We start from the raw sequence: 25,560 nt of genomic DNA, 5'->3' as shown, positions 1-25,560 counted from the left end.
CCTGCTGGGGCTGGATTTTTAAAAAACTCACAAATCAGACCCTCGTGCAAATCTAGCGCCGACATGCGTGTGGGGCTCCAGGGGCTCGCTGGGCCTGGAGGCTGGGCCTGGGGGTGGGCATGTGGGCTGGGTGTATGGGGTGGGTACGCGCCAGCCGGCCTGACCACGCGGCTGCTAGTGTCCCAGCAGGGCAGCCCTGGGCGAGCTGGAGGTGGTGAGGGGCGGGGTCCAGCACCCTCCGCCCCACGCCCAGGCCCCTGGCTGCCTGGGGCCTCACCCGCTGAAGGTGCTGGGCTTGCCAGACGGGGGTGGGGAGCCTCCCCAGCTGGCCCTGAGAGTGTCTGTTCCACTCTGGCTGTGGCCCCTTGGGCCGTGTCCCCGAGACAGGCCAGGTTAATCAGGTGACCCGGGGCGCACACCCCCCCTCCCCTGCTGGGTGGACCCCCATCCCTCAGGGCTGCTGCGTGTCTGTAGTTGGACAGGCTTCAGAATGGGGGGACTGGGGTGTGTGATGGCACCGGCTTGTACCCAGACAGCCTCATCCCCGCAGCCGGCTGGTGGGCTGTGGCCTGGCTCGGGGCCTTCAGGTGACCGGCGCCCGCCCTGCCATGGGGAGGCTCCCCGGAGCGGCCAGTCCTGACCCCCTCGGGTCTGTGAGCACGTGGAGGCCAGGTTTGCGCTCTGTTGGCCGCGGCGGCAGCGGCTACCTTCTCTGCCCGCTCGAGGCCGCCCGCGGTGGCACCTGCCTCACCGCCCCTCTGCCCACGGGCCTCCTCGGCCGGCCTGGCCTGCGGCGGAGCCTCGGGACCGCGTGTGCAGTTTTCATGTGGCCCCCAGGATCCTTACTGCATTACCCGTATTTCCTTTAATTTGTGGGATTTCTAGTAAATGGGCTTAAAAATAGGCCTGGGCGTGATGCCAGGCAGATGCGGGTGGCAGCATCTGAGTCTGTGGAGGCAGGGCTGACCCGAGTCACCTGGGCCTGCGCGGGCCTGCCGGGCGCTGCCCCTCTGGACGGAAGTGGGCTGAGCGTGGCTGCGGCGGAGGGGCCGGAGGGGCCGGAGCCTGTGCCTGGGGCCGCCGCTCTGGGCTGCGGGGGCCGGGGGGCCCTTGCAGCAGCCATGCTGAGGTGTTGGTGCCACCTGGGGGTCCTGATGCCCTGAGGTGCCCCACGCGTGGGGCGGGGAGCTCAGCACGGGCTCTGCACCTTCTCTTCCCGGCCCAGGGCCAGAGCAGGGCCCCGCTGCAGCCCTGCCCTGGGCTCCGGAGCCTTGCTGCCCCGCCCTCTGCGGCTGGGGTCCATCCCTGGACGGGCTTTGCCCTGGAGCTGCTTCTGATTCTGCAGATGGAGGCGGGGGGCTCGAGGGGCGGCGGGTGTCTCCCCTGCCCCCACCCCGCAGCTGACGTCGGGGCCCGTGGGGGCCACGCAGCCGGCCCAGGCCAGGTGTCCCTGGGGCTCAGCCACCTTGCCAGTGCTGGGAGGGGGTGGCTGGCGTGTGGGGCCCAACTCGGGTGATGGGCCCCTCCCGCGGCTGATTTAGTATTTCTGTGTCGGCCTGATTTACATTAGATTTTTAAGCATAATTAGAAATGCAGGGGAGCTTTGTGTCTTACCTCGACTATTTATGGCATGATATGCAAATGAGGGAGCTATGAATATTAAAGATAGGAGCGTGGCAACGCCAGCCGCCCGGTGAGGTGGGTGCCCGCTCCCCGCCTGGCACACGCGCGCCCGCGCCGACTCCACACCGGCCGCCGCTGGGCCCTCAGCCCCCGAGCCAGGCCATCGGCTGCCTTGGAGGTGCCGGGCGGGCGCGCCCCTGCCCCAGCGCTGCTCAGCCCCAGCCCCTGCCCGCCCCGCCCCGCCCCAGCGCCGCAGCCGGCCTGGTGGCCTGGAGCCCCTCTCTGCAGAGCTGGGAGCGGAGCTGGCTTTTTAAGTTATTAAACTGTGCCCCAGGGAGACACTCTTCAAGCTTACAGTATTTAAATTACAAATATGGGTGAGAGAGATTGTTGGCTCCACTCAAAACACCGCTTCATTCTTTGGAACCTTCTAGAACTACTTGGTGGCAAGCGCCCTGGGGGGGGGGGGTGCTGTGCGGCCTCAGCTCCGCCGCCCAGCTGGAGAGGAGCCGGGTGTCCGGTGGCCCCAGCGCGGCTCAGCGGGGCCCGGCCGGCCTCTGGGGGGGCACGCCGGACTCTCCTCTCCCCCCCCGGGCCGCTGCCGAGGGACACAGGGCTCCCGTGTCCAGCAGGGGCGTCCGTGGGCTGTGGCCCTGGAGCCACAGAGCCGCCGGCCCTGCCCTCTCCCAGCTGTCTCCTCGGGGCGCGGGAAAGGGCCGTGGCAGGTTCTGAATTCGCAGCCCCTGGCTCGCTGCCCTTGTTGAGAAAAGCTTCCAGGCAGGCGCTCGTGGGTGTCGTCAGACCGGCTTTTACGGTTGAGGCCGGTCGATGCCCTGCAGGCGGCGGGGGGGTGGGGGGCGCCCGGTGAAGGGCCCCTCCCTGGCCAGCTCCAGTGCAGAGCGGAGGTGGACGGGGGTCGCTGGTGTGACCAGCCGCAGCGGCCTCCTGGGCACCTGGCCTGCCTGCCCTGGGCCCTGCTGTCCAGCGTGGCGGGTGCCGGTCTGGTCTGGTGCGATGGCGGGGAGCGGCGGTGGCAGTTGAGTCCCTCCCTGCAGCCCATTTCTGCCCGCCGGGGCCTCGGGGGTGGCCCAGCTCTGCTCTGTGGTGAACTAAAAGTTGATCGCAAACCAGAGACCCAAACTGGGCGCCTCACGCAGCCCCGACCCTCACCCGCACACAGAGGGAGCGTCCACGGGCTTGTCGGCACCGCCCAGGCAGGCCCAGCGCAGGCGGGGGCAGGGGTGCGGCGGGCGGGGGCAGGGGTGCGGTGGGCGGGGCCCTCCTCACTGGCAGCCCCGGGCCCCAGCGCTGGCCGGCTGCTCGCTGCTCGCGGGGCCGGGGCCGTGGGGCTCCCTGCATCTGGCTGACCCCGGGTGGGGGGGCCTGGCTGGGAGTGGGGGCCATCGGGGCAGTGCCTCGGGCTGGGAGGCGGCCTGGGGAGAGGCGCTCCCTGCCTGGGCGTGTTTAATGGCCTGCGAGGTCCAGACCCCTTATTAGATTGGTCAAATTAAATCCTGCAAAATAATTGTATTTAATTTAATTTATCTCGCTTCCCTCTCTCTTGCTGGTGGTGAGCTTGCAGAAACGAAACGTGGGCCCCGGCTCTGCGCCCCAGCCCGGAAAGAGCTGCGGGGCCTGGGAGAGTTTGGGGGTCCTGGGCCCTGGGCAGCCAGACCTTGTGCTGGGGGGGGCGCTACACCCCGGAGCTCTGTGCAGCCGCCCTGGACCCCGCACCCAGAGCCTGTGCGTCCTCGGCCGCTGGGCTTGTGATTCTGCAGCTTTGGGGCCCGCGCCGCGCCCTCCTCTCTGGGCACTTCTGTCCATGCGTGGGCCCGCAGCCTGCAGGGGCAGCAGGGCAGGGACACTCAGCCTGACCCGGCCCTGCCTGGGGAGGGTCACAGAGACCCCGGTACTGCTCTGGCCCTGTGTGGCCTGGCTGCAGGGCTGGGCCCGGCCTTGGGGTTAGCAGGGCTGCCCACCGTGGCTCCATCTTGAGAGGCGACGTGGGGGCCTGCTCTGAGGTGGGGTGTGGCCTCTGCTGCGGCTCCTGGCGCCCACTCACGGCGGCAGGTTCCCGTGGAGGCAGCGGCGAGGCTGGCCAGGGGTGGGGCCTGTCCTCTGGTCCCCGCGCCTGGCCGGCCCGGCTCGTCCTGCTTTCGGACCCTGGGCGCATGAACCAACCCTTTATTTGATTCTTTTCTGCTAAAGTTCAGCTTTGTTGTCGCTGGAGCCGAGCTTCTAAGAAAGCAACCTAACACCCGCTTGTCCGCGCCCTCTGGGGCGGCCGCCGGGCAGTGTGAGGACAGAGCAGCCGCCGTGCCAGCTGGCCTCGCCATGGCGGCCTCCGGGGGATGTGGTTCTTCCCTGGGGAGGGCCGGCCCCGTCCCGAGCCCACCTGGCCCCGCTGCCCAGGGCCACCCTCCCTCCCTCCCGGTCACAGAGCCATCCTCTGCCAGGGCTGCAGGGCACCACATGGGGTGGCCTGTGGGGCTGTTGCCCGGCCCAGCCCGGGGCTTCAGCCCTGCCCGCTGACCAGGACCCGGCCTGCAGGCCTCACCCTGCCCCTGCCCCCTGGCCTGCAGCCCTGGCAGTTGAGCCCTCGGGTGGCCCTTAGGGCCCTTAGCCAGCTGTCCCCCTGGCATGGTGGTCCCGCCCGCCTGGCACATGGGTCAGTCTGCGCCCCTCCCTGCTGGACTGTTGTGGGCAGCACGTCCCCCACTATGCCCAGTTTACTGCCCACCTGGCAGTGGTGACTCCATGCCCCCACTGAGCTCGCTTGGCACCAGGCACTTTGCTGGGGGACGTCCCCCAAGCAGGCCGTGAGGCAGCTCTGAGGCTGGGCTCTACGTGGGAGGGGGCTGCCCCAGGTGCCCCCGGCCCATCCCACGTGGCCCTTGCTCCTCCTGGACCGCGGCCAGGGTGGGGCCAGGCAGGCCAGTGGTTTGCTGCGGGGGGCTAAGGGGGTGGGGCTGGAGCCGGCATGGGGCACAGCCCCCCTCCCCGGGAGGCTGGAGGTGGCCTGTGGCCCTCGCCGGGCACCGATGTGACTCGACCTCTGCCGGGCACGCCCCGGGAACCAGGGTGCCGTTGCCTGAGCACAGACGCCCTTCCTAAGGGAGCTGGACTGGCGGGTTTGGGGCAGGTGCGTGGGGAGCTGGGCCTGCTGCCGGGACCCTGGGAAGCAAGAAAGTGCCCGGGCACCTGGGGAGGTGGCAGGTCGGCCGGGGGCACGGCCTGGGCCGGGCCGTCCCCTGCTCTTCCTCCCTGCGCCCTCCTCTCTTCCTCTGCTGCTTGCCCCGCGCCCTCCTTTCCTACCCCCGGGGCTCCTGCCCGCTCCCTGGTCCCGTCCCCGGGTCCGTCCCCTCGCGCCGTCCACCTGCCCGCCCCGAGGCGCGAGGCCGCCGCCAGCCTGCACGCTGTTCGGAAGCGCCTAAATGCTGTGACACGGCCGCCCTGGGCCGGGCGCGGCTCGCTGGGTAATTCACATGCAAACTGCACATAAATCCCGGCTGGCGCAGTTGCCGTGGCACCACGGAGCGTCCCGCTACTGTACTGGCTTCTGCCATCTTTGTTTGCATTGCAGTGAGTCATCAAAAGTCTGTCTTGTACCAGCACCCGGAGCCACACATTCCTCTGGCACTGGCGCTCCGCTGTTGTGAGAGCAGGGCTGGGAGCTGGCACTCGCGCGGCCCCAAATCAAAGGCGGCCATTCATCCCCGCGCCTGGGTGTCCGTCTGCATCCGGCCTCTTCATTTAGATGCTGCGCTGCCCCGGAGCCGGGCTGGGTGCAGCTGAGCGGCCGCCCGGCCCGGCCCAGGCTCTGCTGCCCCCCTCCTCCCCCCGCCCCTGCCTCCTCCTCCCGGCTCCTCGCACCCTCCCCACCCCAAGGGCTCCCGCTCCGTTTGCTGCATTCCCGGAGCAGCTGGCGGCTGCGGGCGGCCGGCGTGCGGGGAGCCAGCCCCTGCCAGGCTGAGCGGGCAGTGCCGGGGCCACGGGCGGCAGCGGCCAAAGGTAGGTCTCCCGGGCCGGCCGGGCCACCCCGCGGCCGGCAACTTCTCCACAGCGCGGCAGCGGCACCGCGGCCCCCCCGCCCCCCCGGCGGCCGCCCACCTGCCCAACTCCTTCCGCGGCCAGGGTCCGCTGCCACCCTGGCTCTGCCCCCGCCGCCCCGCGCCTCCCTGGCCGCCGCACTTTCCTCCCTCGGGACGGCCCTTTGTGCGGCCCCCGCGGCGCTCGCGGAGTTGGGCCGGCGCCTCCCAGCCCCCTCCGGCGGGACGGGACGCCCGACCTGCGACCTGCGCTGCGGAGCCGCCCCAGCCCCCCGCCGCATCCCCAGCCCCGGCCCCCAGCCCCGTGACCCCTCCAGTCACCTGGCTGGGAAGGCGCCAGCAGGGATTGGCCGCCTGGAAGCGGGGCCGGAGGGGGCGCGGGTGCGCGAGTAGGACTGCGACAGGCTCCAACTCCAGTCTGCAGCGCCCTGACTGCGCGCAGGCTGGGGCCGGCCCCCCCTCCCCACAGCGGCCCGGCTGGGTCAGGGGCCCTGGCAGTGGGCTGGGCTGGGTCTGCCTCCCCCCACCCAGAGAGGGCCGGGCTGGGGCCAGGCCCCCCCAAGGATGGGGCCGGCTAGGTCCAGCCCCCCCACCGGAGCTGCACCCCACGGTGGGGTGGGGGCTAGCTGTGAGCCCCCAGGCCCACAGGGAAGCCCAGGTGTGGGGCTCCCTTGGAGCCCACCGACTGCCCCCAGGCGGGCCACTGCCCTGGACACTCGCACCTCCTGCTGCCCAGGCCACAGGGCCGTCCTCTGCAGGGCCGGACGCCCTCCTTTTGGGCCTGTGCTCCTGGCCTGAGGGGAAGCAGAAGAACAAACCCGAAACCAAAACCCTGGCGAGATCCCCCTGGACACCCCTGTGCCGCCTGCCCATCCCCAGGCCTGGCCCCCCGGGAAGCGGTGGGCTGCGCTGCTAACTTTTCCTGGAGCAGAGTTGTGCACCAGGACTCACCCTCTCACCCCTGCGGCGGCCCCGGCCTGCCCCTGCCCCCTCGACCCCTGCCCCCTCAACGAGGCCACACTCTGCCCCCTCCTGAGAGGGGACTTGGGGCTTCCAGCATCCCTGGCAGTGCCAAGGTTGGCTCAGTGGGGTCTCCCCGTGAACGGCGTTCCCGTGGCATCTGGGTTCCCTGCCCAGAGGGGGGGCTTGCTTGAGGGAGGCGGGGTGGGGGGGGTGCTATCCCAGCCCCTCACAGGATTGGGGCGGTGTGGCCCTGCCTGGGCTGGAGGGCCGGGCGCAGGCGGTCATCACCTCTGTCCTCCCCGCAGATGTGCCCCCCCGGGCGCCCCCTGACAGCCTGAGGACCCCCTGCCGGCCGCCATGGCGCAGATGCTGCACATTGAGATCCCCAACTTCGGGAGCACCGTGCTCGGCTGCCTCAATGAGCAGCGGCTGCTGGGGCTCTACTGCGATGTGTCCATCGTGGTCAAGGGCCAGGCCTTCAAGGCCCACCGGGCCGTGCTGGCCGCCAGCAGCCTCTACTTCCGAGACCTGTTCAGCGGCAACAGCAAGAGCGCCTTCGAGCTGCCCGGCACCGTGCCGCCCGCCTGCTTCCAGCAGATCCTGTCCTTCTGCTACACGGGCCGGCTGACCATGGCGGCCAGCGAGCAGCTCGTGGTCATGTACACGGCCGGTTTCCTGCAGATCCAGCACATCGTGGAGCGCGGCACGGACCTCATGTTCAAGGTGAGCTCGCCCCACTGCGACTCGCAGACGGCCGTGACCGAGGACGCCAGCTCGGAGCCGCAGAGCCCCTGCAACCCGCCGCCCGCCGCCGCCCCCTTCGCCGTGTCCCCCTCTGTGCCCATCCCGCTGCTGACGCGCGTGAAGCACGAAGCCATGGAGCTGCCGCCGGCCGCCGGCCCAGGCCTGGCCTCCAAGCGGCCGCTCGAGTCGGGGCCCCGGGACGGCATGGCCGTGGCAGCAGGTGCCGCGGTGGCGGCGGGCGCGGCCCCGCTCAAGCTGTCCAGGGTCTCCTATTACGGGATGCCCAGCCTGGCCACCCTCATCCCCAGCGTCCAGCAGGTGCCCTACCCCCAGGGCGAGCGGACCAGCCCGGGGGCCAGCAGCCTGCCCACCACCGACAGCCCCACGTCCTACCACAACGAGGAGGACGAGGAGGACGACGAGGCCTACGACACCATGGTGGAGGAGCAGTACGGCCAGGTGTACATCAAGGCCACCGGCAGCTACGCAGGTATGGCGGGTGCGCGAGGTCCGGGCGGCGGGGCTGCCCGGCAGGCGGGGGCCTGAGCTCAGGGCCGAGCAGAGGCGGGAGGGGGCCGGTCTGTCTTGCTGCCTGTGCCGAGGGCCTGACGCGGCCGGCGTGACCCGCGGGCCCGGGAAGGCTGGCGGGAGCCCCGGGCTGCGGTTGGCACGGGGCGGGGGTGGGGGAGGCGGGGCCTTGTCCCTGCTCATGGAGGAGGCGCCCCGTGGGCGGGCAGTTGGGGGCGTCCGGCCCCGCTTCCTCCCTGTGACCGCTTCCCTTTCCCGCTGCGTGCTCTGCTCGCGGCTACCCGGGGTCCAGCACCGCCCTGCCCAGCCCCACGGACGGGCTGGAGGTGCCCACTGAGCCGAAGGCGCGGCCCCGCTCTGGGCTCCCCATTTGGGTCGTAACCGGTGCGGCCGCAGTGGGAGGCCCTGGCTGCCGCGCCCATCCCCGTTCGCTGGGCGAGGGGCCCGCCGGGCTGTGCTGGGGCTGGCTGCCCCCCCGACCAGCCTGCGGGCTGTGGACAGGGTCGGGGCCAGCGAGGGCCCCTAGGTTCTCCCGCCCCAGACGCCCACCCCTGCCTGCTCCCCGGCCTCCATCAGTGCGGGGGGGCTGGGGTCAGGGGGGCTGGGACCCTGGGAAGCCCCTGCCTGGCCCCCGTGTCACTGGAAGAATTGCCACATTTGTGTGAGATCCGGGGAGACCGGCCTCGGGCCTCCAACTGGGCCCCCCTCGCAGCAGGGGGCAGCCGTGGCGTGCCTGGAGGCCCGCGTGCCCTGACTTGACCCTTTTGGCCTCCGGGCCCCGAAGGACTGTCTCCGTGCTGTGGCTGGAGGGGCTCCGCAGGGCTCCCCTGCTGCGGGCCCGGCGCGGGGTCCCTGGCAGTCCAGGGCGAGCACCCAGCTGCCAGGAGAGGACCCAGGCTCTCCCTGTCTCCCCGGGGTTCCCTCTGCACAGCCCCTCCAGCCGGCGGGCCCGGGCCACGCGTGTGTGAGTTTGAGACGGGGAAGTGTGGGGCACCCACAAGTGTACCGCACCCTGTGCTCCTGAGCCCCACTGCAGGGGCAGCCACTGCCCGCTGGGGTCCCAGGAGCCCTGGGGCCGGCCACGGGGAGGCGAGTGTGGGGGTGGGAGGCGGAGCTGCCCCGGCCCCCCAGAACCCAGGACCCCGGGGCTCCGCGCAGCTTGGAGGCCGGTCTCTGCCCCTCCGGGTGGGTGGAGGGGGGCGAGGGGCGGTGGGCAGGCGGGCGGCGGGCAGCAGGTTCCAGGCCGCGCCGCTCCTGCCTGAGCCCAGAAGTGGGGCAGGGCGGGTGCGATTTCTTGGTTAAAATCTAGGTTATCGGCAGTGACGCTGCTGGCGTAGCTGGGTCCGGGTGTGCTGGGGGCGCGGGGAGGGGCCCGGGCGGGCCGACAGGGAGGGCCTAGTCCCCGAGGCTGCTGCCCCGTCGCCCCCACGCCCCAGGCCCCCCATGTCCCCGCCTGCCTCGTGCGGGCCCCAGACAGGGCCTGTGCCCTGAGGACGCGCCCTCAGTCCTTTCTAGCCTCAGTTTCCCCACCTGCACGGTGCAGATAGAGGGGCCTGAGAGAGCGGCAGCCAGAGGGGAAGCCTGGTGCGGGGGTGGGGGGCTGTGCCCTGAGCGGGGGTGGCGCCCCGGTGATGGGGCTCACTTTGGAGTAAAGCCGTTGACTCAGGCGGAGCTGCAGCCTGGGCCAGTACCCCACGCTCTGCCCTCCGCCCTCCGCGTCCACCCTCATCCGCCCGCCCGCCCTCCGTCCTCCCCCGCCATTGTCCATGTCCCGGCAGCCCCCACCCTCCCCGTCCCCCGCCGGGCCCAGGTGCTCCAGGTGCTCCTCCTGTTCGGTGCTGGGGGCCCCACGAGAAGGGGGAGAACCGGACCAGCCCCGGCATTCCGCCCCCGCGGCTCCCTCTGTCCTCTGACCTGGGGTGGAGGGGCGCCGGGTCTGGGGGCGGCCAGCACCCCGTCGCCCCGGCCTCAGAGCCCCCGGGCTGCTTCAGTCCATTTCCTTGAGAATGCTCCTCGCGACGCGGGCGAGATGGTGACAGCGCAGAGTGAGCGGGCCGGGGCCCTCCCCCGCAGTCTGTCCCTGCGGTCTGGCAGGCCTCTCCCCGCGCCTGCCTGGCACCTTCACGAGCCGCCACCTTGGAGGGTGCGAGTCGGGGGTAGCTGGGGTCACGGTCAAAAGATCACCCCCATAGCCCCGCGCTGCCACCCCGGGCCCCTGTCTCCCGCCTCGCCGCCGGGGTCTCCCCCTCGGCTCTCTCCTGCACGCCCCGGGGGTCCCGGCGCGGGTCTCGGCCGGCCCCGGCCCTCCCTGCTGAGCGCGCTGAGTGGACGGGCCTCTGGCCGCCTGCGCGGGGGGGCTCAGCCTGGCCGTCGGGCCAGGCCGTTGGGGTCTGCGTGGGCGCGCCTTCAAATTCACGTTCTCTGAGGGTTTTTTAAAGTCCTGAATAAGGGGTGAGTCTTGTCAGACGCTCCTCACCTGTCCAGACGGCTGCGCGGCGCCCGGCCTGGGGTGCGTCGGCGCCCGGCGTCCAGCGCCCTCGCGTCCCGCGCCAGGCCCCGCGGTCGGGCCGAGCTGCGGCGGCTCCTCTGCTGCTCTGGCCAGGGTTGTGGTGCCGCGGGCCCGCGGGCCCTGCCTTGGCTTCTGAGTCGGCGTGGGGTGGACAGAGACGTTTGACGGAATCCGCCAGCCCCGAGGCCCTGGGCGTGGCTCTTGCTGACTGAGGACGCCTTTGAGCCCCGTGTTCTCCGTCCAGCCTTCCTCAGCCCCCCTCGTGCTGGCTCCCGCCCCGCGCCTCGTGCCCTGCCCCCTCCGCAGTCCCCTCCGCCGCCCTCCTGGGCTCTTTCCATCCTTCAGCTCCAGCCCCCCTGGGCTTTCTCAGCGACCCCCCAGCACGTCAGACCCTTCCCCACAGCTGCTCCCAGTCCTTTGTGCGATGGCCGGATGCAGCCTCTGTGGTACGTGCCCTGAGCTTTGTGATATACTCGTTTCGCTTGAAGCAGCCAGTTACCATTTTCCGCGTTCAGTCACTTTTTACATTGAAACCAGTAAAATGTATTCCTTTGGGCGCGCAGTCACGCGACCCTCCGGACCAGAAAACGTGTCATCACCGCAGGACCCCCACCCCCCGGCCCTTGCGGTCATCCCTGACCCTCCCCGTAATGCCCACGTGGGTCTGTTTTCGGTCTTGCCAGCGGGGTCCTGGCCTTGTGTCAGGGGGCCTTGAGGTTTGCTCAGTGTGGCACGAATGCCTGTGTCCTTCCTTCGTCGCCGGGTGGTGTCCCGCTGTGTGCCGTACCACACCTTCGGGGCATGTGGGTTGCTTCTAGTTTCAGTAACTCTGACCAAAACTGCTCCAAACAATTGCTACAAGTTTTTGCACACACCGGTTTTCAATTTTATTGGGTAAATTAGCCCAGGAGTGGGATTGCCAGGCCATATAGCAAGTGTATTCGCTTTGTAAGAAATTGCCCAAGTAGGGCTTCCCTGGTGGCCTAGGGGTTAAGTCTCAGGGCGACCACTGCAACGGCATGAGTTTGATCCCCAGTCAGGGGACTACCTACAGGGTGCAGGGTGCTCCTGTCTCCCCACTGCTCCCCTCAGCAGTGGATTTCAGTAGATCCGCCTGTTCTGTTCCCCGCTCTGTCTCTGGTGACTCCTCTCACCCCCACCCCATGCCTCTGGCCTGCACCCCTGCTCTTCTACACATAAATAAAAACAAATCTTTAGAAAAAAAAGGAAATTGCCCAAGTAGGTTTTCTGAGCAGACCTATCATTTCACTTGCCACCTGCAGTGCATGGGGTTTCCTGGTGCTCTGTGTTCTTGCCAGCACTTGGTTTTGTCTTTTTTTCTCTTTGAGCCATTCTTGGGCATCTGTGGTAGTATATCGTCAGGGTTTTAATTTGTGTTTCTCTAATGTTCAATGATGTTGAACGCGTTTCATGTTTTTATTTGCATCCTGTCACTTCTAATCAAGTCTCTTGCTCATTTTGGGGGGTGCTAGTTGAGTCTCGGGTGTGGCTGGTTGAGAATGGCACATTCTTGGTCCAGACATAAGCCTGCGTGGGACGGGCCCTTCCTAAACATTTCCACCCTGATGGTAGACTGTCTCCCCACTTCATAACAGTGTTGTTCATAGAACATTTCTCATTTTGATGACGCTAATCAGATTGTCCTCTTATAGCTCTTGCTTTTGGCATTTAAGTCTTTACTTAATGAGGTCACAACCCCTCCCCATTTCCTTCTGGATGTTTTATGACTTCGGTTTTATGTGCAGCCCACGGCCCATTTTGAGTTGATGTTTATATAAGATGTGGACATCACATGGGTGTCCAGTTTTCCTCCTTTGTTACTGAGGTATTTTGACACAGAACATGACAGCTTCATCTGTTCAGCATCACGATTGGGTGCCCGGACCGGTCAATACAGGTCTTGTTAACATCTGCCACTGTGCCTGGTTACAGTTGTCTCTTTTTTTTTTTTTAAAGATTTATTTATTTATTTGTTTGTTTATTTATACATGCACCGGGTACAGTCAGAAGCGCGGGAGGGCGAGAGAATTCACCAGAGCCAGAGCGGGGAGCAGAGCAGGCAGAAGGACCGAAGGACACTGCTGAGGGGAGCAGCGGGCGGCAGGAGAGGTCTGCGCGCCATGCGGGACCCTCCTCCGGTGGCCGGGGAGCGGCCGGGGATCGAACTGGCGCCGCAGAGGCTGCGGGCAGTTTTGCAACCCAGCGCTCAACCGCTGCGCCACCGGGGAGGCCCTACAGTTGTCTCTTTTGATGAAATTTAAAATATAAAAAAGACTTTCATGTTTACACTCTGCTTACCTTGTCCCAATATTCATACCTTGGCTAGTTGAGAATTCTACCTCATATAATTTTACTTCTGTGTGAGGAATTTCCTCAGCATTTCTGACAGTCTAGTGATGGCCTGGCAATGACATCTGAGAAGTCACAGCTGGTCTTTGGCTCACTTTTTACGGACTCTGCCTTGTTGAGTAGAATTTGCGTGTGGTGGGGTTCAGCCATGACGTGGCACAGCTGCCGCCTTCCTTGTGAGGGGAATTTTTGCTGGGTATGGGGACCTCGGTTGGCTGTTTTGTGCACATCATTCTCTCGTCCCATCACGTCTTCCCGTCTTAGAAGTCCTTGTTCTCCTCGTGCGTCACGCTGTGGCGGTGCCCTGCCTGTGTGGGGCCCTGCGCCCCGCCACGCCCCACCCCACATGCGTCCATCTTCTCACTGGCTTTAGCCTTTTCCTCCGGGCCTGCGATCAGGCCGTTCCTCTACTGTGTCCCCGAGTTTGGTGATCTCTGCAGAGTTGTCACGTCCTCCCGGATGGTGCATTTGTCCTCGCGCCTCTTCTCACACGAGCGGTTCCCATCCTGTCCCCGCTCCGCCCGCTGGGGCGTCTCCTGGCCACGCTCAGCCTCTGTGCACCAACTGGCTTTTTCCCCCTTGGGTCTCCCCCTGCCTGTGGACTTTCTGGCGCACAACGTGAATGTCAGTTGCTGACACTTGCCACTTGTCAGCTCGAGTCTTCCACTTGGAGTTCACGTGGGTTCTATGACAGGTAAAGCCAAGGCCACCCCCTCCCCCGTCTCCCCCGGGGCGCCCCGGCCCCTGATCTGTAGCAGGTGTCTGTCCAACTGCTGTTTGCCCCTGTGCCCCGACTGGCTGTGTCACGGCGGGAAGCGCCCTCTCCCCTCTGCAGCTCGCCTGTTCTTTTCTTAATGTGATTTTGATGTGACGAAGTTTAGCTTTTTCGTTGCCTGTCACAGTTTTTATAGAAACCGTTCCCAGTTTGAGAGTGCATCAGTGTAGCTTCCTCCCTGTATTCTTTTTTTGAAGAAGCCACTTTGATTTGCAGTCATTGTAAACATTCGAAATGTTCCAGGTAGGAGGAGCCCCACCCAGGCTTGCTGCTCCTCGGTAGGACTCGCTGACCGGCCAAGCTGACCGGCCACTCTGTGGGCCCCGCCCCTCGCATAGGGGTCCTCAGAGCCAGCTGCGGGCATTATGCCTCCTGCCCCCAAATGCTGAGCGTTTCCTTCAAACAAGGACATTCCCTCTCACACACACCACGCTTCCCGCGCACACCCCGTGCCCAGGCCCGCCGGCCGCCCTGGACGCGCCTCCCACGTCCCCTCGCCGTCAGTTTCGCTCGGGAGCAGCCGTAGTTCTCCGCACACCCGCTAGGCTTGTTCTTAGAGAGTCTTCTGGTCATCTGCAAGTTTCATTGTTTGTGGCTAGCGCAGAGCAGCGAGTCACCTCATCAGAGGGAAGCCAGGCGGCGCCTTGGCCTCACCGTCGGCCTTGAGTGGCCTCGGTCCTGTGCACAGGGACCATCTTGCTTCTTTGTTCCTCCCGACATTGTCTCCTTTCTGCCGGGCCATGCTGCCCCACCTCCTCTCGGGACTCAGGAGAGCCTCCATCCGACGCGGCCCCGCCACGGGTCTTGGCTGCCCTGCACTGGGCTCGCTCTGACGCCTTGAGGAGGGGCTTTCCAGGTTGAGTTTTCTGTTTCATAAACTGGTGCTGACGTCCAACAAGAGCTTCTGTGTTGAGAGGTCGCATAGCTCTTCTCTGCTGATGCCCTGTCACCCCGCCTGCCCCTCAGGTGTTCAGAAAGCCTGGAATTGGCCCCGCCTGCCCGTGACGTGGCATCTGGCCCGCACCTCTGCCCTTGATGTTCTGGTGTGTCTGAGTCTTTGCGGGCTGCCTGAGGTGTGAGCATTCCCCGTGTAAGCTCAGGCAGAAAGGGTGGTGGAGCGGCAGGTAGAGCAGCTGCACCCCGCCTGAGTGCGAGGCCTCAGGGCCGGGAAGCCGGGGCGGCCGTCGGGGTCCCGGGCAGTGGCCACTCCTGCAGGAGCACAGAGCCCCCCCCCGCCCCAGGAGGCCTCCAGAAGGGCCTGAGAGCCGGCCATGGGCCAGGGCAGTGAGGGGCCCTGAGTGGGGTTCCCTTGTGTGGGCAGGGAGGCTCCTCTTGGCACCCCGGTGACGCCTCCAGCGTGTTCTCATGTGCATTGGGGCCAGTTCTCATCACGCGCGGGCGTCTGCTGGCCGGCGGGCGCGGGGCTGCTGTGGGCCACCAGGCGGGCTCTGCAGGAGCGGGGCAGCCTCTGCCTTCTGTTTCCTCTGGCGTCAGCTCTGGCCAGTCGGCGCCTCTGGGCCGTGGGTGTCGTCGAGTGGCAGCTTTCGTGATGTGGCCTGTTCCCGAGACCCTCTAAGGCCCGTCTATGCCAGGGGCGGCGGCGCGGTGACAAAGGCTCCCATTTATGCAACGAGCAGGCTGTGGTCGGAACAGCCCGGGCGATTCCCCCCCCCCCCCGCGGGTCCCGGCAACCCCCCCCCCCCCCCCCCCCCCCGCCGGCGCCTTTTCCCTCGTCTCTTCCTCCGCTCAGCCGCTCGGACTCGGCCCGCGTCGTGCTGGCCTCCCAAGAGCCAGCGTTTGGGTTCTTTCTCGAGGACATGAGTTTAAACGTTTTGCTTTCCACTCATTTCTACTTTCCTTTGAGTCTAACTTGATCTTCCTTCTTAGTTTTTGAGATGAGCCTCAGACCACGGATCGCCCAGCTTTTAAAACACCTGGGCTCAGGCCGCCCTTTCCTGGCCCTGCTGCTGGGCCCCCCAGCGCGCCGGGACGGCACGTTTCCCCCGCTCACGCCGGACACTTCCGAGCGCAGCGGGACCTGTTCCTCGAGCTGGGGTCGGGGGCCGCGTGCCACCTCACTTCCAGACATGTCTTGGGTTTTCCGGCCATCTTTTTGGTCATCACTTCCACATGCGTTCCCAGTCCGTGCCGCACATGCACTGGGAAAGCCGCATGGCTGAGCCTGCAGAGCTGCCAGGACCACGTCAGCGCGCGAGAGGGTGTGAAGGCCTCGCGTGTGGGGTGCTGGGGCCCGGCCCGCTCGGTGCTCCTGAGGGCCGTGGGGCTTCAGCTGCAGGTGTGGTCACGACAGGCTGTGCAGACGCCCTGGCAAGATAGTCCTGTCCCTGCTAGGACATGCTTGCTGGCGTGTAGGCCAGATCTGTACCCTGCTGTCCAGCGCCCACCAGCACGGCGGCTTCCACCTTTCCCCTGCCCCGTCCATGACCATTGCTTTTTTGTTTTTTTAAAGATTTTTTTATTTATGCACACAAGAGCTGGGGTACAGGCCAGAGGTGTGGGGGTGAGAGGACTCACCAGAGACAGAGCGGGGAACAGAACAGGCAGAAGGATTGAAACACACTGCTGAGGGGAGCAGCGGGGAGTCAGGAGAGTCTGCTGCGCCGTGTGGGTCACTCCCTGGCTGGGGATGGAACTCGTGCTGCAGAGGCTGCGACAGCTTCATAGGTCGCGTCGTCAGCCCTTGGCCACCAGGGAGGCCCGCCATGACCATTGCTTCAAGGTTGTCTGGGGTTAGGTTTTCTGTCCAGCTTCACAGACTGTGACCTTTAGTTGTGGCTTTAGTCCACTCACATTTCACATCAGGCCCTTTGGGGTCTGTCTGCCACTCGCTTCCTCCGCCCGCCCCGGCCTCCCTGCTTTGCCCACTTCTTTTGGGCGAGCGAAGCGTCTCGCTCTGCCGTCCCCTCCCGCACTGCGAGGAGTCCTTGGGCCTTCCCAGAAGGGTCAGACCTCAGCAGCCACCTGCCCCGCGGCCCATGCGAGGCCCCTGGCGCCGAGGCCTCACCTCACGCGCTGCCCGCCCGCCGCCCTGCCTGGGTGAACGCGTGTGCGTTTCCAGCGCCATCAGCCCTGGCGTTGTTTTAAATAGTTGTGTTTATATTTATCTGCACGTTTATTTTTCCAGTGCTCTTGCCTCTCCCGGCGCCTTCCTCCCCTCCTCCCAGGCCAGCTCCTCCTGCGGCTTCCGTCTGTCGCCGGCTCGGGGGATCCTCGCAGTGCACCCCGGACGCGCCCTGCGCTCCCCGGTGGCCCCACACGCGTTCACACTCGCCCCCCCCCCCGTGACTCCGCCCGCCTCCTCGGTGCCCACCTGGATGCTCACGCGGGTAGCCCCAGGGCACGGCTCTCCCGTCTGTCCTGAATGTCTGCTCGAAGCCCTCCGGTTTGGGGATTTGACACTTTTCGTTCATTCTGGTTTTCCGCGTCTTGCTGCCCCCGCATCCTGCCCCCTCCTCTGCCCGGTGTCCCTGTGGGCGCTGCCGCTCGGCGCTGCCTCCGTCTGGCCCCGCTGGGTCTCGCTGGCGGCTGGATGCGGGAAGCTCCTGAGCAGCGCGGGGCAGGGCGCCCTGGGGTCCGGACTGCAGTGGTGTCCAGCGGGCGTGCCCTGCACATGAGAACCAGACTCTTTTTTTTTAAGATTGATTTATTTATACAAGCACTGGGGTACAGGCCAGAGGCGCAGGAGGGTGAGAGGACTCACCAGAGACAGAGCGGGGAGCAGAACAGGCAGAAGGACCGAAAACGCTGCTGAGGGGAGCAGCGGGGAGGCAGGAAAGGTCTGCTGTGCCATGTGGGCAGCTCCCTGGCCGGCCGGGAATCAAACTGGCGCTGCAGAGGCTGCAGACAGCTCCACAGCGCGGGGCTCAACCCGCTGCACCACCGGGGAGGCCCGAGAACCAGATTCTTGACCTCATTTGTTAGATTCTTGACATTTCTTCTGCGTCTCGTCCTGTTCCTTTGAGCAGCTGACGCTGCCACGGGCCCTTCCACGTGGCCGCCCTCCGGGCCGTGGCCTTAGAGAGGGGCAGCTCCTGCCGCAGCTCCCCACGTGCCCGCCTCCCCAGCACCATGGCTCCGCGCATCCAGATGTCCAGCCCCAGGTCTCACCCCAGGACGGCGTGTGCCCCTTGGCAGCTCCCAGTGCACGGAGGCGAGTCTACGACGGCCAGCCCCACTCGGCCCTCTGGGGATGGGCCTGCCTGGGGTCCAGGAAAGCGTCGCCCAAGTCCCAGGAGTTCATGGACGGGAAGGCCGCGGGCCTGGGGTCTCCCGGCAGGGGGGCAGGGGCGGGAGAGGGTGTGGTGGCTGGGCAGGCCCCGGATGGGAGCACCCCCGGCCTCCCCGCTGCTCCCAGCAGCCCCCCAGCCCCTGGCACCCCCGATCAGCCTGGCCGCAGGGGTCTCCAGGCGAGGGTCCAGCTCAACCACCCAGATGGAGGCAGCCCCTGTGCTGTGGCGGGGCCTTGGGCGCCCAGGGAGCACCCTCGCAGGGCCTGGAGATGTGAGGAGGGTCGCGCGGGCCCAGGGTGGGGGGCCACGGGGTTGGGGGGTGCTCAGGGCTGGGGGTGCGGGACCGGATAGCTCCGTCGTGGTCTCGGCGGTTCCCGCAGCGGCGGCGCCTCCGGGTGCTGGTCCACCATCTGCCGGTTCTCTGGCGAGTGTCTGTTCAGATCTTTTGCCCATTTTTAAAACTCGGTTGTTCATTTCCCGCCGAGCTGCAGGCGCAGCTGCTCCGTCCTCCGTGGTGCGGGCGGCGTGTCCCTCCCACGGCCACCCTGTCCTGGGGCGGCGTCTGGTCCCGGCACACCCTCGCCTGCTGCCGCCCTGGCCGGGGCTGAGCTTCTGGCTGGCCCCGACAGCCGCGGTTTTCTTCCCAAAGTGTTCAGTTTGGCTGCTTGTGGTCAGCGCCCCGGCTCAGATGCTGCCCCCGGCCCTGTCCCTCGGCGGGCCCGTCTGTGCGCTGGCATGTGCCCCCTCCCAGGGCCTGCGGCTGGCCCTTCCCCACCGTTGGGCTCTCAGTTAACAAGCGGCGCCCACCCTAGTGGGGTGGAGGTCCCCAGGCCCACGCGGGTGGGGGCCATCTGAGCCCGTCACCCAGGGGATCCCAGACATGCCGGAGCTGCCGTGTGGGGCCTGGCGGGTCCGTGGCCGGGGCGAGCAGTAGAGAAGGCCCAGGGCTCCCCAGGCCCAGCCAGAGGCCCCGGGCGGTGAAGCGGGGCGCCCCTCAGCCCCGGCCACGCCACCTCCTCGCGTTCTCAGACAGGGTTGAGCCAGGGTTGAGCCGCGGCGGTGACGTCCTGGGGACACATCAGGACCGCTCAGGCCGGGCTCCCTGCCCGGGGGCAGCCTCTCCGCACGTCCAGACTGTTCCTCCCGCCCGCCACCACCCACCCGGCCCTCCAGACCCTTGCTCCCGCCCTCTCGGGCCCCGCCAGCCTCCCGCGCCAGGCCCTCCCGCCGGGACGTCCGCAGCCCCTGCACCCTTCTGGCCGGCGCGGGCGAGGCGGGAGCAGCACGCGGGGGACGCACCCTCTGCCCCGTGGCTGGGGACTCGCTGCCGCAGACGAGCGGCTGCCCCGGGCTTTCCAGTGAGCCCCGGTGCGCGTGACCTCCCTGCCCGACGGCCCCCTCCCGCTGCAGACCGCCGACCGCAGGGCCACTGCGGTGGACAGGTATCCAGCCCTGGGCCTCGGCACCGCCCCCAGGCTGCCGCACGCACCCCTGCCCCAGCCCACCCCGGCCCCCGCCACCCTGGCCATGACCCATGGAGACCCGCAGGGCCCCCTCCCGACCCTGTGGCGTGTCTCCCAGCCCGGAGCACCCTGGCTGGGGCGGGTGCGCAGACGTGAGCACCTCTCCAGATGCGGCTCCAGGGTATTTTTAGCCGCGCAGCAGCCGGCACCGTGGAGCAGAAATAGCAGAGCCTCTGGGTTCTGATCTGTCTCTGCTCTGGGGGTGCGGCTGGGCTGGGGGCGCAGGGCGGCATGGACCCGTGTGCCCCGAGGTGCCAGGGCGGCACTCTCTGCCCCAGCCGGCGGCAGTGTCGGGTGAGCAGGCTTTAGGAAACCATCAACTGTTTCTCTGTGCTCCCCGAGGCCTGTCATTCCCGAAGGTTCTCCATGGCTTGCTCTGGTCTCCCCATACACCCCCGATCTGATGTGGCCGCAGCCCAACTGGGGTGTCTCTTGCTGCGGGAACCCCATGTCCTGGACTTGGCCACAGTGAACTGAGGGCACAGCACCCTCTGCACCCTGGGGGACAGGGAAGTGGCCAGGGGCCCCAGGTGGGGTTCAGGTGGCTCCAGGGGGTGGTTCTAGGCACCGAAAGGGGGAGGCTTGAGCTGTCCCCCGCCCCCGGAGCCTGGTGCTGCAGTGACAGGGCTTGCTGCTCCTCCCACCACCCCAGGCTCTGGAAAGCTGGGGGCTTGGTAAGGGCAGGGCTGGCCAGAACCTTCCTCTCCACCCTCCCTCCTCAGGCCTGTGTGGCTCCTCCTGGCCAGGCTCGGGTGTCCCCCCTGGCAGGGGTGGCAGTGCCAAGGGGCCAGTGATCCTGTGACCAGCCCTGGGCTGGCTGGAGAGCAGCCTGGCCCAGAAGGTTCTCCCAGCCGCCCCCTTCCACCCAGGGGCCGAGACCGCTGAGGAAAACCACAGCCCGAGGGCCTTCTCCGCCTGCCGACCCTCCTGCCTGCTGTCTCTACCTGCCCGGCAGATGTGCGGCCGCCCTGGAGCAGCTGGGATTCAGGGAGGACAGCTGGCTGGGCGCAGGCGCCCTCCCAGGAGGTGACCCAGAACCACCCAGGTGCTGGGACTCAGGGAGCAGCGCCCCCCATCCTGTCCAGGCGGGCACGACAGCACAGGCCTGGGGAGGTGCTGGGTGCCGCGGGCCTGGGGGTGCAGAGCTGGGTGCCACCCACGAGGAGCTGTGCCCGCCTGGCCCCTGCCCAGCCATCCATCTCAGCCTCCTGCTTGTGGGCGACTGGGAGGCCCTGTGCCCCCACCCCACCTGGGAGAGACCCGCCCAGTGCCCAAGGCCAGGCCAGGCCGGGGTGAGTGGTCAGGAGGGGATGTGGAGCGGGGTCTGGGCGTGGCGGGTGCAGGGGTGGGCTGTCTGACCTGAGAGCTCGATGTTGTGGGGCATTCAGGTGGGTACTGCAGGCCTCTCCTCCCGCCAGCCTCGAGCCACAGGGCTGGCCGCTCAGGCCCCAACCACCCCCCTCCCCCCAGGTTTGTCAGGAACATCCCCGACAGCCTGGGGCATGGGAGCCAGCCTGGGGACCTGGGAACTCCGGGCCTGCCTCACCCTGTGGGCCGCCTGGGGGTGCGGCTGCCTCGGGCTGGGGGGGCAGTGGAGGGCAGCAGTGGGCCACCCACCTCCCAGGCTTATCTCCATCCTGCAGTGAGTGGGCCGGACTGGCCTCTGTCCCCTCCCTGGCACGGGTCACTTCCTGCCGCCTCAAGCCTCTGCCCAGGGGTACCCCGGCCCCGTTGCCGGCCATCCCCAGCTCTGGCGTGTCCCAGTCCCCCCTGGGGGGCGGCCCCCCGGGAAGGGCAGCTCAGCCGGGCGCACGGTCCGGCGGTGGTGGTGCCTGAGCCAGCGTCTGTGCCCGCAGTGCCGGAGAAGCCGGAGCCCGTGCCGCTGGAGAGCCGGTCCTGCGTCCTCATCCGCCGCGACCTGGTGGCCCTGCCCGCCAGCCTCATCAGCCAGATCGGGTACCGCTGCCACCCCAAGCTCTACTCCGAGGGGGACCCGGGTGAGAAGCTGGAGCTGGTGGCAGGTGAGGCCTCCCCCTTGTATGCAAATGTCCTCCTTTGTGTTTTCTGGGAGCCGCGAACAATGCGCTCATCACCAGTCAGTCAGGAGAGAGAGACCGTAGATGCCTCCAGTTCCCCTGTAGAAGAACGGTCACTGCGTCACTGCGTCACTGCCCAGCGTTACTCAATTGAATTAACTTAGCATTTTCATTCCCCCCGGGGCGGGCGTAATCCCGGCTCGCCCTCCCGCACGCCTCGGCCTGGCCAGCGGCGGACCCTGGTCAGAAACCTCCTCCCGCGGGTTGGGCCCCGTGGCCGCCCGCCCGCTTGCTCACGGCAGTCTCCGGGAAGCTGGGCGTCACGCGGGGCCCTCAGCCTCCCTCCCTGGCGCACCGCGGAGACCCGGCAAGGCCCCGCCATCTGGCACTGCTCGGCGCCCCTCTTGGGGCTTTGCTGGGGGCTCCTGTCCCCCCCAGGGACAGAGAGGTAAGGAAGGCGACTGGCCAGGCCGGACAGGGGCTGTGCCCTGCACCCCGACTAGGCAGGGGCTGTGAAAGTGGGGGCTCCTGGAGCCTGCAGGGGGTGTGGGGGGAGTCTCTGGGCAAGGGGCTTGCCTGGGGGTCCGGGAGAGGCCTCCTGCCACTGCCTGTCAGGGGTCAGTGCTAGGACTAGCCCCCAGCGCCTCCAGGGTGCCCCAGGCCTTCAGCTGTGCTCCCCTTAAAGCCCCGTGGCCTGCTGTGCTGTGGGTTTGAGTGCAGGCCTGAGACGGGGTGTGAGGCCTCAGGGGCGCCAGCGCTACCCACCCACCAGACCCCAGGGTGTCCAGACGCAGCCAGTAGCAGTCACTCCCCTGCCAGAGGCTTCCTCTGCCCCCGCCCCCGAGAGGGAATGTGCTGGTCTGCCTGACTGGACGGCGCTAGGAGCCACGAGGCCTGGGCCTGCACCCCAGAGCGGGGCGCGGCTGGTGGTAGCTGCAGCCTGCAGTTTCTTCTCCGAAGCCGGGGTGCCATCCCACTCTGGAGTGCCCTTTTCCACGGGCGGGGCCCTTTATAGAGGCTCCTGGGCCCTGGACTGCCCGCCTTGCTGTTGACTCAGCCCTGCTCTCCCGCCCAGGGGCACCCAGCCCCAGGCCTGCCCACCCAGCCGCTGGGGTGTCTGGGACGGTGGGTCCCAGCTCCGCGCTGGCTGAGCAGGAGCCCCTGGGAGCTGTGAGGGCGGACAGGCCTCCAAACGCGTGCCGGCCACCCCTGGGGCAGCCAGGAGCCAGAAGCAGCCTCCTCAACCCCCTGGGGTCCGGCTCACGTGGAGGCCTGCAGGGGCGACCGGGATGCATCCCGGGGCCTGCTGTGGCCCCTCCCGGCCCTTCCTGCGCCCCCTCTGGCGCGGCCCTCGCTGCCCCCGGCCTGACGGGGCCTGGCCTTGCCCGCAGGCTCCGGGGTGTACATCACCAGAGGCCAGCTCATGAACTGCCACCTGTGCGCGGGCGTGAAGCACAAGGTGCTGCTGCGGCGGCTGCTTGCCACCTTCTTTGACAGGTAGGTCCCCGGGTGTGGGCCGCGCAGAATGTTCTAGAGCCTCCTGGTCAAAGCTCTGCCCACCAGGGCCTTCCCCGCCTCACCAGGGTCCCGGAGAACTGGGGCACCGGGGAGGGGCGGTGCCCTGTGGGCCCGGTCTGGGGGGCCCTGTGGACACCCTCTCCCCACTCCGGCTGCCCCCCCAGCCAGGCGGCCCCTGCAGGGCCCGGGCGGGAACCAGGCCCCGCCGGCCTCACGCCCCTGCCCCGCAGGAACACGCTGGCCAACAGCTGCGGCACCGGCATCCGCTCGTCCACCAGCGACCCGAGCCGCAAGCCGCTGGACAGCCGCGTCCTGAACGCCGTGAAACGTAAGGGCGGTGGCTGGGGGGGGGGTCGGGGGGCGTGGGGGGGCGGCCTGGCAGGGAGGCGGGGACGGGGGACGGGGGGACGGGGGCGCGGGCGCTGGGGGCGGCCGGGCGGAGAAAGAGCAGCGCAGGCAGGTCTCGAGGTGTTGATGTTCTTGGTAGGTTTCCAAGCGCGATGAATTCAGCTGCGAAACTATTTTAATACGTGAAATAGATCTAATTTTCCTTTTTGAACAAACCCCTTATTTACATTTTGAGGTTATTTTGAGCCTTTGCCATCTGCCGGGCCGGCTCCTGCCTCCCGCTGCCAGCGAAGGCGGGGCGCCCCCCAGGCCCCCCAGGCGCCCCCCAGACCCCCGCACCCCCCCCCACCCCAGGGGGAGCCGCGGCCAGGCCTCGGGCCTCCGAGCGGGGACTCGGCTTCTTGCTCGGGAGGCGGGCGGGCCCGAAGCTGGGGGGACTTGCTCCCGGGGCCCGTGCCCGCCCCGCCTCGGGCCCCACAGCCCTGGCGAACGGGGGCTCGGGGCTCGGGCGGAGAAAGGGGGGTCAGGCGGCGAGGCCGGGGCCGCGGGGCGCGCCCTCACGCTGCCCCCCGCCCCCCAGTGTACTGCCAGAACTTCGCACCCAGCTTCAAGGAGAGCGAGATGAACGTGATCGCCGCGGACATGTGCACCAACGCGCGGCGCGTGCGCAAGCGCTGGCTGCCCAAGATCAAGTCCATGCTGCCCGAGGGCGTGGACATGTACCGCTCGGTCATGGGCGCCGCGGCCGCCGGCGCGCCCCTGGACCCCGAGTTCGCGCCCGCCGCGCCGCAGGCCTTCGAGCCGCGCGTCTTCGCCGAGCGGCGCGGGGACGCGGCCGCCGTCGTGGCCCTGAGGACGGACGCCGGGGCCGTCGAGCTGGGCGCCGCGGGCGCCGCCTTCGAGGCCGGCGAGGACGCCGACGGCGCGGGCTCGGTCATCCAGGAGGTGGCCGCGCCCGAGCCGCTGCCCGCCGCCGGCCAGAGCCCCGCGCCGCCCTTCGAGCAGGGCGCGGGCAGCCCCGGCCGGCCCCAGACGCCGGCCGCGCCCCGGAGGCAGGAGGGCCCCTTCGCGGCCGCCGTGTAGCCCCTGCATGCCACTAACGACGTGTGACCCGCACTCACCCGACTGCTGCTGTCGCCCGGACAATGTGAGCCCTCTTCTGCTTGTATTTAAAGTCGGTGAAGGAAGCAAACGCATTCATGATACTGTAAACCATCGCCCGGAGGCGGCCGCCCCGCTGCCCAGGTCGGCCTCCCGCGGTAGCTGCCCTCCCCGGAGGCCCGCGGCCCGCCCCCCGCGGTGGCCCTCCTGTCCCCCCCGCCCTCCCTGACGGCAGCGCTGGCCCCGGGCCAGCCCCGCTAGTGTCCCTTCCCCCTGAGCCCGGGGTCGCCCGCGCGGCCGCTGTGCCGGTGGGCGCGTGCCCGGTGCGGGCGTGCTGGGCGCGGGGGCAGCGCTGACCGGCGCAGGCCTGGGGCAGGAAGGGCTCTGCTGGCCGACCTCTCCCACCCACACCTGGGCTCCCCTGTCCCCGGGGTCACCCTGAGACCCGACCCCAGGCCGGGGCCCAGCGCCTGGCACCTGCCGGCTCCCTGGCGGCCCGCTGCCCTGTGGGCCGGGCCAGCCCGCGGCCTCAGCCTCCTCAGCCTCCTTGGGATCTTCTGTTTGTTTTCATCCTAATTCCCATCCGTTTCTTAGATGGTTTGGAGACTTTCAGACCCAGAAAAGCAAAAATCCAGCAGGATGGGTGCCCCTGCCCCCAGCCCACTCGGGCTTGGGGCCAGCCCAGAGCAGGACCGAGCACGGGGGGCGTCCAGCGTGTGAGGAGAGGGGCTGGCCGAGCCTCGGCTGGTGGGGTCCTGCTTGGCGGGAGGCCGGGGCAGGCCGGTGGTGGTGTCCCCGGGACACGGGTGGGGCTGCGCGGCCGGGGCGCGCAGGCTGCCGGGAGTGTGGCTGCAGTGCTGGCATGGGGGCCGCAGGTGCGGGCCGGGACGGCGCGGCGAGGCCCGCGGCTGCAGTGGCCCCCTGGAAAGTCCATCACTGCTTTTGAAGGGAGGGTCACAGCTCGTGGGAAGGGCTTGTGGCCGCTCCTGGGGGCGCCGTGCCCTTGTCCAGGCCGGCCTTCTCCAAGGCCTGCCCAGGCAGCCCGGGTGTGGCCATTCTGGGCCCAGGGGGTGCTGCTTCCCCTTCCCGAGTCCTGTCTCCCGCTGGCACATGTGCTCAGCCGGGGGTGCCCGAGGCCGGGCAGCTCAGGGGGGAGCTGAGAAGCAGAGCTCCCTAGCGGGGCTGCGCGGAGGGCACGTCCCTGCCCGGGGACCCTCCTCCCT

At 68.2% G+C, this 25,560-nt stretch overlaps 1 protein-coding gene across 1 annotated transcript; it reads left to right on the top strand.

Annotated features, from left to right (window-relative positions):
* Positions 1-6,977: 6,977 nt before the first annotated feature.
* Positions 6,978-24,319, top strand: NACC2 (NACC family member 2; the record flags this gene model as incomplete). The annotated part of the gene is made up of 5 exons (XM_084236276.1): positions 6,978-7,869; positions 21,191-21,355; positions 22,762-22,867; positions 23,119-23,216; positions 23,817-24,319. The coding sequence occupies exons 1-5, from the start codon at positions 6,993-6,995 to the stop codon at positions 24,317-24,319; spliced, it is 1,749 nt and encodes a 582-aa protein (XP_084092402.1). The 5' UTR covers positions 6,978-6,992.
* Between the last annotated feature and the right edge of the window lie 1,241 nt (positions 24,320-25,560).

The sequence above is a fragment of the Talpa europaea genome, assembly GCF_964194135.1.
Source record: "Talpa europaea genome assembly, chromosome: 7".
Lineage (NCBI taxonomy): Eukaryota > Metazoa > Chordata > Mammalia > Eulipotyphla > Talpidae > Talpa > Talpa europaea.
This window is presented reverse-complemented; position numbering and strand designations above follow the sequence as displayed.